Source organism: Poecilia reticulata, chromosome 14 (assembly GCF_904066995.2).
Source record: "Poecilia reticulata chromosome 14, P_reticulata-male-v2, whole genome shotgun sequence".
Lineage (NCBI taxonomy): Eukaryota > Metazoa > Chordata > Actinopteri > Cyprinodontiformes > Poeciliidae > Poecilia > Poecilia reticulata.
Window position 1 is genome coordinate 14,823,654 of NC_088843.1, and position 15,880 is coordinate 14,839,533.

At 40.2% G+C, this 15,880-nt stretch overlaps 1 protein-coding gene across 1 annotated transcript; it reads right to left on the bottom strand.

The window, feature by feature from the left end:
• Positions 1 to 76: 76 nt before the first annotated feature.
• ammecr1 (AMMECR nuclear protein 1) lies at positions 77 to 15,255 on the bottom strand. Its single transcript, XM_081615463.1, has 6 exons — positions 13,762 to 15,255; positions 8,941 to 9,051; positions 6,285 to 6,399; positions 5,412 to 5,502; positions 5,227 to 5,323; positions 77 to 4,210 (listed from the first exon to the last, which is right to left on the bottom strand). The coding sequence occupies exons 1-6, from the start codon at positions 14,220 to 14,222 to the stop codon at positions 4,096 to 4,098; spliced, it is 990 nt and encodes a 329-aa protein (XP_081471589.1). The 5' UTR covers positions 14,223 to 15,255; the 3' UTR covers positions 77 to 4,095.
• Positions 15,256 to 15,880: the final 625 nt, after the last annotated feature.

The window sequence follows — 15,880 nt, forward strand, 5'->3', positions numbered from 1 at the left end:
CGTGTCAGAAGTGTGTCTCAAAAATTTTCAGAACATAGAAAACCACTAAAATAATTTTGAAACTAGATCCAAAATATTCCTTTGAAAAAAATTTATTTTGATGTACAAAAACAGTCATTTTCTTTTTTTTAATCATCTTTTTTGTTGTTTTTTTTTAACTTTTTTTTTTTAATAAAAGCTTCAAACACGTTTATTGTAGTTCTTATTTGTCATTATTATTATTGATTCACTTATTCCTCTTTTTTTTTCTTTTTTTTTTTTGTGATTCTTCTATCAGTGCGATTGTATACCAGTGCAGCTACTGGGTCGAGTAAAGAAAACAGGCTTTTTCATCTTTAATGGCATAAAAAATAAGGAAAAAAAATCCATCTTTTATACAAAGTATAACTGCTGGTCTTTAGGGGGAAAACAAACATTTATAAACCCATAAAGCTAGGAGGCACACCATGGGATTTTCATTTTTGAAAAAAATAAAATAAAATTATAGCAATAATAATACTAACAACAAAACAAGTAACAACAATTTGCACCCATTTTTCACCGTCTTGACGCCACAAACGGCTTCAGAGACGGAAAGAATGACAATTCACTGAAGAAATGGGTTGCTTAACAAGTCAGAAATAGCACAAAAAAGAAAAAAAAAAAAGAAAAGAAAACAACATTTAGTCACCAGCAGGGCTTGTTTTTGGAAGGACAGGAAGCCAGGCCTGAAAAAAAGCAGCATCTGAGCATGGCCGCTGGCATCTTTGGTTCGGTCGAACATACGAAGGTAACAAAGAGCTTGAGCACGCCGCGCGGCGCGGCGTGGGGGACGGCCGCGCGGGGAATGCCGAGGCTGAACTCCAAACCCTGGTATGGGAACCAAAACACGCGATCTGCTACAACAGTCTACCGATGTCGTTCCTTGCGATTGCTTGAGGTATCAGTGATTCGAAAATGTCGGATCAGTGCGGACACGCACTGAACAAGATAAAAAAAAAAAGAAATTAAAATCTATGTCTCTGTAGAGGTAAAGTTCAATAAAGAGAGGCTGAAACGACCTCAACAGGACCTTATGCTAGTTAACGTCTTAAACGTTGCCCTTTTGGAGGTGGTTAGCCGATTCAGCAGCTAAAAAGCCTCCCAATAAAGAGAGAAAATAAAAAATAAAATAAAATAAAACGAGAACCCCGGATCTTCCCGCCATCTCGCCAGTGAACGACATGCATCACACGTAGACAAACGAGGCCATGAGGTTGGGCCACAGTGAAGGGAGTAATCAAGAGACAGAAGGTAATATGTGTGACTTCTTGTCCTTTCAAACCTGCACAGTGTTGATTTGCACTGGTAGGGAAAAAAAAACAACATAAATGTAAAAACAAACAAACAAACAAAAAAAAAAACACCTGTTGAACAGATCTGCATATATCAAGGATTGTAAAAAGGTTAACATGTAGGATTTTCTCCTATTACACATCGCTGTTCAATTCCCCTGGTGACCGTTAACAGTACATTCCATAGCGCCTGTGGAGTCTTTCTTCATTACGAGAGAGAATGTCAGTTTTCCCGGAGTGGAATTGATCCCCCACCCCAAAGAAAAAACAAAACAAACAAAAAAAAAAAAATCACCCAAGTCCACCTCGACAAAAAGCTTTCCGTCCACGTCGGAGAGCACAGATCCTTCACCACGACTTGGCTTGCACAGCAACGCAACTCCAGAGAAAATCTTACATGTCGCATCGTTAAGTATATATATGATATGATCAATGAGTCCGCATGACCAGTCACGAGATGTGACCACCCCAATATGAGGTCCTATAGCACCATATTTGTCTTTTAAATCTCTTAATGGTTAATAAGAGTGTCTAAGCCATAGATCAAGCATATCATGGATAAAACCATAGGTCTCATACTCATACATACATGCAACTAAATACATTGCATGTGTATACAAAGACATATATGTAAAAGAGCATGGTCAATTTGGTTTTGCAGCAGAGAAAAATTCAGGTTGTGCTGTAGTCGGCGGACCAGGAGAGCAGGCGCCGACTGCAGCTTCTTCTGGTGTGGTAGTGTACGGTACGGTTTCCTACGGCCGCAACGCTGACCCCCGGTGGTTGGAACTTTGAATGGTGCACGACTTTAACGCTGATTATGTGAAATCCACGCGTAGGATATGGAGCGAAGCACGCGGAGTCTCCCGGACGACGAGCGCGCCTGTACGCCGTTCAAGTAGAGGATGCAGTCAGAGCGACTTTCTCCTGGTCCATCGTTCTTTGTTGGGTTTCTTTTCTTCTTTTTATTAAAAAAAAAAAACTTAAGGCAACACAACTGGAAATCTGGATCGTTTCGGGTTACTGTGGATGGATTGCCGAAAGCCCTTGACATTTTTGCATAAAGGAAAAAAATGTATGAAAAAAGAAAGAACCTGTCAGTTAGAAAAAGGCTGTTACGACAGAAGATGTTGGTCAAGTAACAAGAACCTCAAAAAAAAAACAAACAATAAAATTCCAGTTTGCAACAGAAACACGCAGACCGAGAACTTGGCGATCCTCGACAGATCGAACATTCGTTGAAGTATGCCTAACTAGCAGAGTGTGTGTGGATCGAACTCACACCTGGGTAATATTTGGATAAGAACTGGCTTTACAAAGCCCTGGCTGTTTTTCTTTTTATAAAACATTTTTAAAAATTACGCTTCCTTCAACCTTCTGATTGAAACAGACAGAAACTAGAACATTCCCTGTGCTGCGAACACGCGGATCAACGGGAGCGAGGGGGAACAGCGGCGGCGCCATATCCACGACTACGCACTATGACATGCACTTCTAAATGACACAAACATGTTAATAAGATCACTTCTGTTTGTGTGCGACTCTTTTTTTTCTTCTTCTTCTTCTTAAATATACGTCGTACTCTGCGAGACGATGGTTAATAATCGGAAAATGCAAGACGAAGTTTTCACGATGACACGAGGAACTAAGTGAAGCGTCTGGGTTTCGGACTGAAGCAACGTTTCAGCACCCAACGCCTCTGATAACGGACAAAACTGCGGAAGATAGAGTATGGCTTTAAATTGTTTCAGCACGTCCCTATCGCGCGACTCCCTGTCAGTAAACCCAGAAAAAAACAAAAAGAAAACAAAGAAACACTCACTTTTTTAATTAAACAAAAGCTTCATGTACATCTTTTTGTTCCTCGACCTTCTTGAAGTCTAAATGAACCCTCGGAAATACGTTTAAAATTTTACTTAAAGCCAAACAAATGCAGCTGAACCTGTAGCTGAAACCCAATTTCTAATTTATTCTACTGGTTTTCCATCTTGTGACAAAGTGGAGCCTATAATCCACACACAGTGACACACACACACACACACACACACACACACACACACACACACACACACAATTGTGACCCAAATCAATAAACCGCATCAGCAAAAGCCGATCAAAAGGCGTCACAATCCTATCTACACTTTGGAGTACACGCATCCCGCGTACGAATTCCAACTACGACACGACGAGCGTTTACAAGGCCAGCACGACCTCAGCAGTCAAGTTTTTGAGAGGAATTGAAAGTAGTGAGGACACAGCCTTTTGGAACTGCAGTTCGCCTTTGCTACATGATATTACACGTCTGGATAGTGAAGTAAAACAAACGACAAGTTAGACGCTAAAAATAAAAAGGGTTAGTAAATGTAAAAGTGTAGCAAAGCCTAAATCCACCCAAGGAGACTCGCTTCCATCCACAGAATCAAACACCTGATTAGCTTTGCTGAAAAGACGCAATATTAATGAAAATCTAATATTGGTTAATTTTCCCAAAATAATATGAACGAGTGGAGGGGGACGGGGTGAGGGGGTTATAGATATAGGTATACATATGCTGCAAAAGCTCAACCACGGGCAAACAAAAGGAACATGGTTTTCTCGCCATAATCGAACGATGCTTCATTGCCACCCGTTGCCATGTCAACGTCTGTGAGACGGCCAGCACGGCAACGGAAACTATCATCATAAAATGGTACAGTAGTAGAAATAGCTAGACCAGGAGGGGGCGGGCTCTCCTGGGAAAAGGTCCGCGGAGAGGTCCAATGATTGGTCATGCGGCTCGCTGTCAGGAATAATGGTTATACGACGGCACCGGGTGCCCGATGCCGTTCTGGTAGTGATGGTGCTGGCGGTGGGCGATGTACTCTGCATAACCCATCGTCATCTTCTCGCTACGGTACCTGAAACAGAGAAGGAGACGGAAATGCGAGAGTCTGTCCTCAGAAGTCGGCATGACGGAAGGAGTTTCACAGACTCTGGTTTAAGACTTTTAAGACCACCAGGAATGAAATTTAAGACCCGTATCACGGCAGAGATGTACAAACGACAACTGTGTACTTCACATAGTTGTAGTGCCAAGCCTTTTTCTTTTTGCGCAGAATGGATGTAGCCTCATATGGATTCACAACAGGAGCGAGGCAGCGGCAAAGGAGAAGGTCGTCCAGCGAACTGGCAATGAATTTAAACTTGCAGCTGGTTAGCGGTAGCCTGAACCGCCTCGATAGGTCAGGCGACTTAAAACGTTTGCCTGACAGAAAAATCCCATAAGAAAAATGAACTACATAGAGTATACGAGATAAACTAGTCAGCACAACATTTAGGACCTATAATTGACGTATTTAAAGCCAACTTTTTTACTTTTCCGAATTAGTTTAAGGCATTTTAAGGCCTTAATTTTAAACACGTACATTTAAGATTTTTCACGAATGCCCCGTTACTCACCACCAGATTCTTTCCTCCCAAACTTCTCAGGGTTTTTGGTGAAATTGTAAGTAATCTCAATCGTAGGCATTAGAAAGTCAATACTGTTTTTCCCCATTTAACGCAAAATAATGTTGTGAATTTGTTGTATACGCTCGGCAACAATTTTAGTGAAACAAAGTGGCACATTTTTTGTCTCAATTAAAAACTGTTTCCTAATTTTTGGGGCAATTTATTTCCAGTTTACCTGGTCTAGAAGAACAGATGTGCTTGTTTTTTTGGGGGGGGGTTAGGGGGAATTAAGTCACTGGATTTTAAACATCTTGCTTATTATGATTAAATTAAATTATTTAAAAATAAAAGTGCGATTTTCCATTTTATTTGGCTAAATTTAAGTTTCTACTGTTAGCAAACAGGTATGTAGGTGAAAATGTGTTGCTATGGTAGAGAACGACACCAACACACTCAAATACTGATGAAACAGAACCAACTATACCTGGTTAACTTAATGGTCTTCCTGAAGTCATTTGTGATGGGAGCTTTGTAACCTCCCTTTCGTAGTAAGGAATCTATGGTTTGAATGTGGTCCCAACCTAGAATCATAAAAAAAATAATAATTAAAAATGCAACAGTGTAATTCTTTTGACAGAAGTTTGTTTGAAGGCAGGAGAGGCTGCTCACCTTGCTCCTTTGCAACCTCTGGCAGGTAGGTGGCGGTGCGCTTTGATCCTTTTTCATTGAAAAACTCTATTCTTATACCATGAACACCCACCTAAAAGCAAAGACAGGAGCCAAACACAAAGAGAACGTTGCGTTACAAAGTCAGAGTTGCTTCACGTCTGCTTTAGGCTTGTAAAATAAACTTCTGAACAACTGAATGGAGGCGGTTTTATTAATGGAAATGACTATAACTGTGTTGGCACCTAAACCAATTTAAGATAATCGGATAATTCGTACGGTTCCTTTGAGCTTCATCACGTTACAGCAATAAACCTCAGCGGATGTAACAGAGGTGAAGATGAGACATAGTTTGTAAACTTTTTAAAAGCAAAAATCTGAAAAGTGTGGCATGCAGCACCTTTTATAGCCACATTTCACTTAAAGCTGCGAGTCTGTTGGTATTTCACCTTTAAAAATCCACACAAACAGTCGATTCTTCTTTCCGGCACAGCTCGGCTTCTTCATTAGACAGGAAGTACCACACAGCTTTCCAAGTTGATTTATGTCTGGACTTGGACTGGGCCAGCAACACATTGATTTAATTTGATCGAAACCTTCCCAGTGTAAAATCTTTTTCAGCTTCGAAGACGTTTTCTCAAATTGTCTTATTTGTGTCCGTCCACCTGCCCATAAACCCCGACCACTAGCTTCTTTAGACTTGCTAAGGAGCATGACAAACACAATGGTAATGCATATTACTTTGTTTTTTTTTTTGGTATTTCACAAGACTTCCCCGCAGAATAACCTTAAGTAATTAGCGCAGCAGCTGCAGGGGGGGAAAAAAAAAAAAAAGCTCTCGCAAAACGTGACCTGACTGCCTTGTGAAGCGCTCACCTCCCAGTCGAGATAATCACCGACGTCTTCAAAGTTGGTGAGAAGAGACACTGAGCAGAAGAGGCGAGGCAGCTCATCCCTTGTCATAGGGGGGAAGCGGCTGTCTTTAAGGGCACTGCAGACAGGAAGTCACACAGGCGAGAGGAATTAGAGGATCACATGGATGAAAGGTGTTATAAGCCGGCGTGTTTGATTGTTACGTGAGCGTCAAGACTCCTGCTGATGGGATCAAAACCAGTGAACCAGTGACAAGTTGTCGAATTTTTCCATCACTGCACTTTGTCCTGTTTTTGTTCATTTGTATTGTTTTTATCTCCAGTTTCAATTCGCTGTTTATACAACACAATTTGTTACAGTTGTTATCACTGTCTTGTGAGCATATTCTACGTTCTGCAGCAGGGACAAAGTGAACTAAAATATAACTAAATTTTGTTTTGAAATGGATCTCTCACTTACTCTGTTGAGCTGTAATGCAACACAAAAAAAATCCCTCAACTTCAATAAAGTTGTTGAACTATGACCTTTGTTTCAATTACACAGATCAACAAGTCATTGAGCCATTAGGAATAATAAATATTCATTATATTAAAAACCTTAAATACTAAGGTAAATGGCTTTTGCTTAAACACAACATACAAAAAAAGAGAAAATATTTGCCAAATTTCCTGACATTTAGCAGATAGAAATAATTTTCTAATTCTAATCAACTAAAAATAAGAAACGTTTTGTCTGATTTAACTTCAGTGTGAAAAAATTTGTCTTTTCATTATGTGTATGAAAATACCTGATTTCAACTGTAAGTAACGTTTTCCAAATTTAGACTTGTAGACTGCAAATTATTACTAAACTGTGCAGTTTGAATATCAATCACTTAAAAGGACTTTAAAGAAAAGAGGGGGCGGGGGAAATCAAGCACTTTCCACAACCTTGAAAACATTCAGTTGAAATTCAAGCATTTTCAAGGATTTCAAGCCACCTGAAAACACCGAAAGTCTCCAAACACCTAGTGGCAAATTAACCTTCTGGTTACTATGGTGACCGTATCCCATTTACTGCTATCAAAGAGTAAGATGGTGGGAAGGGAGGATTATATAGTCTCAACTGGGAAGGATTAGAATAACAAAATAATAATAATAAAAATTAAAAAAAAGAAGCGATTAAAGGCCTGTAACTTCAATCTACTTACCAGGCCACACTTTGCTTTTCTCACCATATTATCAGCATTTTGGCTCCTGGCTGGTGTTAATTTTGGACCCTGCGTGAACTACAGCGAGTCTGCAGAAAGACCTACATGGAAGTGACAGGCACTGCACGCAGGCGGCCATGTGCACTACTAATCCAAAGATCACCGAGCTCAACTACATCTGTGGGGAGAACGGGGGGACGCAGATTAATAATCATAAGATCTCGCTGTGAAATTAGACTGAGAATGAAAATCATTTAATGCTGTACGGGCTGCATTAAATTAAAGGCACCAGTGAGGTAATTCGATGTTTTCATGACAGAGAGACTTAATCCAGCGGAGATCAGGGCTCCGTGGGGCCCCACGCCATCTGGCTCTGGATCTATGCTACTGAAATTCTCAACTGCATGTTTGGTGCTGCAGAAACACAATCCCAACACTAGGGAGACGTCAGCATGCAGGACGGATTTGTTTCCCATTGTCTTTATAACAACAGGAACTTTTTGTTGGTTTTGTTGCCTTTTATCTAGTTCAGGGGTCTGCAACATGCAGCTCCGGAGCCACAAGTGGCTTCTTGGTCTTTACACAATGCCCCTTGATAACTTTGACTAAAAGTGATAAACTCATCAATGTTTTTAAATGTAGATATAACAAATTTCAGCTTTAGTTTTTTTTTTTTTTATTTTATTTCCACCATAAATATTTTTTGTAAATTCTTTTTTTTTTTTTTTTTTTCCCCCGCAAACATCCCTAACAAGGAAACATTGCCATCTTCTTTTGGTAAAAGTTTAATATCACTTTTATTTAAAACTCAAAAATAGCAAAGAGGAGTTTCTTTAAAAAATAAAAAATAGACACATTTCTGAAGTGGACATTTATCAAAAAAGATAAATTGTTTTTATTGAACAGATCATGTCAAATTTTTGGCAAACCACTAGATGAATGAATACGTTTAAACTGCATATTGTACAGAAGAGGGCGCCACACAAATTTACACTAAGAAAGTCTGTTTGTTACCGACATATTTTACCAGCGTAAAGAAACACAGGCTGAAGCACAAACTCAAGGTTTCCCCCAGAAAGCTTGCTAACCCTGGTGTTTGGGCGCTAGGGCAGTCATCCATCCATCGTCTTTGAGTTAAAGAATGTTTAAAGTTGACAGGAAATTTAAAAATATCACTTGATAATCATGTTATTGAAAGATTAACACCTGAACACCAACGATAAAAGTCTTAAAATATGCAAACATTTTTTTAAAAACTTAAATAAATAGGCAATGCTTATCCTGATGGGGGCACAAGTAAAGCCTGGTGGCCCGCCAGGCTTGTAATACACTGAGGGAAAACCCTGACAAACTGAATTACTACAACAGGCTGGTTTCTACAACCACAGATATCAACATGAAACATTAAAAATAGCCCAATTTATAATCAATCTTACAGATAAGTAATAAATTTCGACTGTGTTTGCTTACCTGGTAAGGGTGTACTCCCTGAGTCCTGAGTGCAGATTCATGGCAGAAAATGTACCTATACAACCCCTCAACCGTTTGTCTCTGCCTATTTTCCATGTGACAAACAGTGGGCTGAAAGACAGAAAAGAAAAAAAAAAAAGAAAAAAAAAATCAGAGTGATCCATTTAATTTACCGAGTCTAAACGATGTTAACACACACTCCAGTAGTACGTCAGCGCCTGCTGCTTTCTTTATTAAATACGACAGAATCTTTACTCACATGAGATGGAACTAGCTCTAATGTCTTTCATCATGATGGATCATTTTCCATCAAAGTCTTTCCTTCATTGCTTTGGGCCGCCTGTTAACCAACTCTCTTTGTCTGACTCCAATTTTCGCCCCCCCACCCCCTTCGTTCATGCTGTAACTGAGATTCTTCCAGCTTTTATGATGAGATAACTTCTGATTGAGAAGAACCCAACTAAAGCCCCTGCAGTGGATCTACATTTATAGCTAATTAATCACCGTCTGATGTCTAAACAAAGCCATGAATGACAATGAAGAGCCCAATGCGATGCTGCATTAACGCAGCAAAATACTGCTTCTGACTGAGCGGAGAACATCACGACACCGGTAAAAAAGGAAAAAAGTTTCATGTCAGTGGTGTTAGAGGAGGAATTATACAAAGCACAACATGAGCATGGAACGACCACGGAAAAAAATAAAAAAAGATTTTCATTTTATTATGTCACCAGAATACATTTTAGAGCGATTTCTCTTTCTGTGTGAAAGCAATTTCAAGAATGAAAAGGCTGCGCACTGCCAGTCAGGCGGCTGAGAGAAAGCTACCAAACGTTTTACGCTTTCACAAAAGAGACGAGTTTCGTTTGGGAATTTTTCGGTCAATAAAACAAGGTGGAGCAAAAACTTAACCTCACATTATAACTAAATAAAACTGTTAAAACTAGAAAAGCCCACTAAGAACATTTACGTAAAAATCCCCCAGTAAATGAAAAGCTGCATTTCAGCTTCACTGTTTATTAAAAACTGATAAATATTCAAGAAAACATTGTTGCAGCTGCTGATGTTCTAAAACTTGTTAACATCTCATACCGTTCCATGCCTACACATGACATACCTTTCCTCCCCTCATTTGGAAGAGTTCAATTTTGAATAGTTTTTTATTTTAGAATAATAAATCTGTCATTCATTTGAAAAAAAATTAGGTTTAATTTTATATATATATATAATTAAACCTATTTGCCCTCAAGTGTGTAGCCCTGATAAGTCATTTACAATTGTGCTTCTTAATATTAAACTGTCAAGAGTTAATTTAAAAAAACTGATCTTTCTTTTTAAAAATATTCCTAAGTCAACAACTAGTTCACATTAAAAACACTGGAAACACTTATTGACACGGCGACATTAACCAGGTACTTTTATATTAAAATTTCATTTCTACATTATCTTGGAAAATATGCTCTGCTTCCCACAAGATGCATGTGACATGCCACTCTGTGTTACATCACTGCAGTGGTTTTATGGAGATATACATGTCTACAACACAGATGATGAAGGTCAGAAACTGTTTAACAGCAATGTTTGTCTTTTTCTTAGGTTTGTTTTTTTTAGCTTAAAATGTGGACAAATCAATTTAATAATGATTGCATTGTCAATTTCCCTTTTTCGTTATTGCTGTGCTATAAAAAAAATAGCTAAATAAGAAAAATAAACTATTTTAGGGATGTTTCCACGTCACAACTCCAAAACAGGAAATTATTCTCTGCTTTAATCACTAAAAACATGACAGAACTGCAACGATGTGAGATTCTTGGGGGTTTTTTTGTTGTTTTTTTTTCTCAAAAACACCAGACAGCATTATGCCTATGACCAAAGTTGGAGTTGGTCAGAGCATTTCAATAATTCAGCTTGACAAGTTACCCCCCACCCCCCGAGTGAAGGACATGTCGAGGACACCGCACAGAGTACTCACGAGTTCCTCCGACCGGATGGAGCTTACACACACACACACACACACACACACACACACACACACACACACACACACACACACACACACACACACACACATATACATCCAGCAGGAATTAGCTTGTTATGCATCCGTTGACGGATCTTTTTGGTCCGGGGCGATACTGTGACGGTTGGGTAACGTGACCAGCTCTCAGTCACCCAACACTGTTCCCCTCCGCGCCCCCACCCCAACCACAAAATGCTCCTAATGCTAAATTACTCACAAGACTTTATGAGCGTGTGGAAAATTCCTGTTAACACTTCGGATCAGACTTTTTCTGCCTCTCGTGCGGATTATGTTACGCGTCCGGGAGGGTTTCGAGTTCAGCGTGGAGACGGGACGTTTTTCCTTCTGCGGAGAAGGCTGGGTTTCAAGATGTGCTTTCAAAGCTCGTCGAGTCCAAATGGGAGAAAGTCTCTTTAGAGAAAAAGATTTGTTTGAAAAGAAAACGGAGAAACGAAAGACCAGACTGAAACCCAAGCTTCTGTTCTTCAACTTGATATTTAAAGCAGCATCTTTTAGCAAAACTAAATGTTGCACTAAAAGACAAAAAAGGATACTTTGAAGGTTTGTAGAGATCTGCATGGATATTGTGTTGCTGCACATTTAGAAAGGTGTTTCAAATTTTTAATCAAAATTAACTTTTTTTGCATTCTGGTGAGTAATATTAGATAAGATGCAAAAGATTTGTGCATTCGTCAAATATCTCAACATTTTTAAATTACAGAATACTATATATTAAAAAAAATTATCTTTCCAAAGTGTGGAATCTGAAGACCGTGTCAGTTTTCTCCCAAGTGTAGTACATCTCACATTATTACATTAATAAATGAGGTATGCAAAGCACTTCAGGTAAAACAGTCTTTCACAGAAGAATGTGTCCACCCACATTTCTTTTCACTTGCAGTCGCACACCGTTAAGCACTGAATTCTTTAGATGTCATGCATGCCACTGTTCGAAAACCGGGAAAGCTGAAGAATGAAAACTTTTTACATACCAATCTTTTACTCCATACCTTGCTTTATTTGATGACGATTTTAATGGAATCGTGTCGGTTTTTGCAAGACTGAATAAAGAATGTCTGGAACTTTATGAAAATAACTTGCCAAAAGGATTTTTTGTTTCTTTCTGTCAAAGACTCAAAGTTATCACGAATTACAGCATTCCATTAATCTCACATTTATCATATAGTTAATAAAATACAAGCTCTTTTACAGTGATACTTTATTAGGCAAACATTGGGAAATTATGGTACCAGAATATCCCCACTGAGGGAAAATAAAGGACATTTTTATTGTAATCTAGCTTGCTAAAAGAATAGAAGAGCATTAAATGATATTTTAAAAAACGTGTTCACTTTGAAATGGTTCTTGTTGAACTTAAACTTTGACAAAAGTGCTAGGAGGTACAAAAGAGTATTGCTCAAAATACATAGCTTATTCTGTACCAGCCTTACACTAAAGCTAATTTTTAATTTCAAGTTTGTTTTGACTCTCCATCCGCCATTACTCAAAAAACTGCCACTGGTCTATGTCTGTATCAACAAACATTATGATACATTGAGTATGTTCTTTTGAAAAAGTTGCCACATGAATGAACTTTTCCTACTTATTCTGGAAAAAAGTGAACTCTGGTTTCGAAATACTTCAAAAAAATGTAAGACACCCGTTGAGGTCACATGGTGTCATATTACCATGTTAGATAGGGGACAAAATGTTTCTATAGAGGCCTCAACGTGAAACCTACTGAAAAGAAAACCGATATTCATTTACAAATCTTAGAATTATTTTTATCATACTAAAATGTATTTTGTAGATCCCTCTAATCGTGATATTGAACAGGCTTGTTGTTTTCCTTTGATTATCTACTAATGGCCTTAGTCCGTCTTTAATGCCGGTTCAATTAAGTATAGCTTAGAACTGCTAAGTACTTAGCAAGTAGCATCTTTTCTTTGTTGCTTGTGAAAACCTTATTTCTTCCCTACTTCGACAGGAAACGACTTAACAAAAAGCTAAACCTGTAAAATAAAATACAATAAACTGCCAACCATTAACTTGTCAACATATGAGAGAGACCGCAAAAAATAAAATTGCTAATGATACGCTATCTGCTCATTGATACTCTGCTGGCAAGCTAATGTAGCTTAAGGCTAACAAGGCTAAACTCAGTATATGCCACCAAGAATTTACTTGAGATGAACCATAACTACTTAAGTTAAACATTGGGCTCTTTTAAATATATTTTAGTCAATGTCCGGCAATAAATTAGCCAACCTCAAGTTGCTGAACAGAAAAAATAAACGCTCCATCCTTTTATCTTCTAGATGCTAATAATGGCTAACCGATCAAAGCTAGCGCTAGTAGAGAAGAACACTAGCTACAAGCTTTTGAGTTAGATTAGAAGTACTGTGAAATATTTATAATCGGCAAATACTCATGGAAAGCCTAAAATTGATCTGGTGACTCAAACAGTCATTAACATTCAATATATTTTATTCAAAAATACAGCAAAGAGGAGCAGATTTGGCGTGCGGTTTGAGTAGCTAGAAGGCCCGAGCAGCCTCCATCACTAGGCCCTACTTAAAACTTGCTCAGTTGAGATACAATCGGGAGGAGCTTTATGAATTAAACTCGACCAAATTTAAGCTCTGCTTTCACGTGACAATTCGAATTCTATATAATGGACAAAAAAAATTCCAAACGTGGTTGTAGAAGGTTTTCACAGACAAGTTCCTATTGTGAGAATTCAACTGTAAGAGCTGAAATGGAGCAACAACAAAAAAACAACAAAAGACATAAATACTCACTAGGGATCGTTTGTAAACCTGGGTGTTCTCGGAGGTTGGTATCCGTACAGATGGCAATAAAGCACGTCAAAGCAGAAGCAGCACATCTCTGCTGAGACGACCATTTTTCTGCCACCACTTCCCGAACCTGGTCCTGGGCTGAGGTTCGGGGAGAGGCCGGATGTAGAGTAGCCGGCCGGGGCAGGGGACAGAGCGTTTGTGCCGCCGCTGCTACCGCTAACGTTACCTCCGGGTCCCCCCAGGCCGTTGGCTCTGCTCACGTTCGCCGTTGCTGCAACCGTCGCGGAGGAGCCAATCCCCAACTCCGAGCCACAATGTCCGGTTCCTGCCACCCCGCTTCCCGCCCCCACCCCGCCGGGACCCCCCGACCCGGGAGATCCCGACAGTTTCTGCTTCTTCACCCCGCAGCACCCGGCCGCCATCTTGGAACAATCTGCACCGACACACCGCTTCCGACCCATAACCGTCACCGCGGGAAGGGTGGGGGGGAACGCCGACCAGACGTAGAAATCCCACTGCGTTGAGACGTACGACGGACAATACTCCACTTTCACTCTTTTATTTTTTTTAGTCTTGCAAAGAAATAACCAATGTCGCGACAAGACTGCAATGTCACTCTAGTGTTGCGTTTAAAAATGCGTGACTCGGCTACGCAAAATTCATAGCTGGACAGGCTGGAGTAGTCAGCCAGTCAGGGTTTGGACTGTGGTGTTCCAGTGGATCACCACCCCAAGTCCGAGCCAAATATACACCCCTCCTTGCTAATACGACACCGCCCGAAGCGACCTCACTCAGTTCCCCCTTAAAACACACAAGTTCAAGGAGTACACCGTCCGATCAGGCCGCAGATGACAGCAGTCAGGAGGTCCAGATGTGTAGCCGACAGCCAGTGCGCTGTAGTCCCGCAGCACACCTCTCCAACTGGAAGCCGGGTGCTCGAGTACGCAGGACCCATAAGCTTCAGCACAAACTGCGCACTGTTCCTCGGACAGCGTAGCTTCTCATTGCACCAGCTTGTTTGCTACTGCCTCATGAACTTCTTTCTAATTATACAACAGGCCCAGAATAATGGAAACCCAAACGCCTGGGAAACGCAGAGTAAAATGGCATCTGACAATGCGGGGTTGGCATGGCACAACGAATCGCGTCAGCGCCGAACAAGTCATTTCAGTACCGTTAGCCCACAGTTTGCACCTGCATCATGACTGCTTCTCGGACCGGGTTGTAAATCTAAATAACACCCCCGCGTCAAACGGACAGCTGAAAGTTTTCAGCATATGTTTGTTGGGAGGCTGTCATCCGGACAGAAGAGCCTTCTAGTCCGCGGACCGTGAGAATTCCGCCGGGTTTGGCAACCCTCCCTCCGCATCCGCCCGTCAGCTGCTACAGTTCTGTGCTGTTCGGGTAAAAAGCCTTGCGATCAGTCAGTGGACACGGGAATCGGTGTCGTCGGCACGCCGGAACCGTATTCAGAAAATGATCTGCGCCCAGTTGCTACTCATACTGCGTAGCTTTTTAGGGGGGGGGCGGTGGGGGGGGGGGGGGTCGAATTTGCAATTCAGAAGAAATATTCGTTGCTGTGGAAGCATGCGCGAGCATGACGTGTTGCGTGCGCGTGCACGAATAAAAGCAGTTGCCCCGAAGTTGTAAAAGGCACTGGAGGACTAAGGTGAATTTGTTGGTCCCGTCAAATCTGGGATTATCTTGTCAAAAAATTTTGTCGTGATAATTCTGTGTTCAAGCCTTTAACACTCGGGATAGCAGGAGATATATAAATGAAGACATAGATATATATTTTCCTTCTTATTCGTCATATTCCTTTAGGAACATGGCACCTTCAAAAAGCAATCATATCCCAAAGGCTATGACAACATGACCCAATGTCCGAATCGAAATCTTGTTGGAAATCTGACAAGACTTTATAGTGACGCAAAAGTGGTAGATAACAAAGAATTTGCAGCTTTAACTCCGCGGAAAGATACTTCTGCAAATTACTTATTTACATATGCATCCCATTCTTTTTAGGCTTTTTGTTTGGGAAAAAAAAACTGTGTCATTAAGCACTACTAGGTTTTAGCATATCACTTAAATTCTGAATATATATTGAGGTTTGTGACTG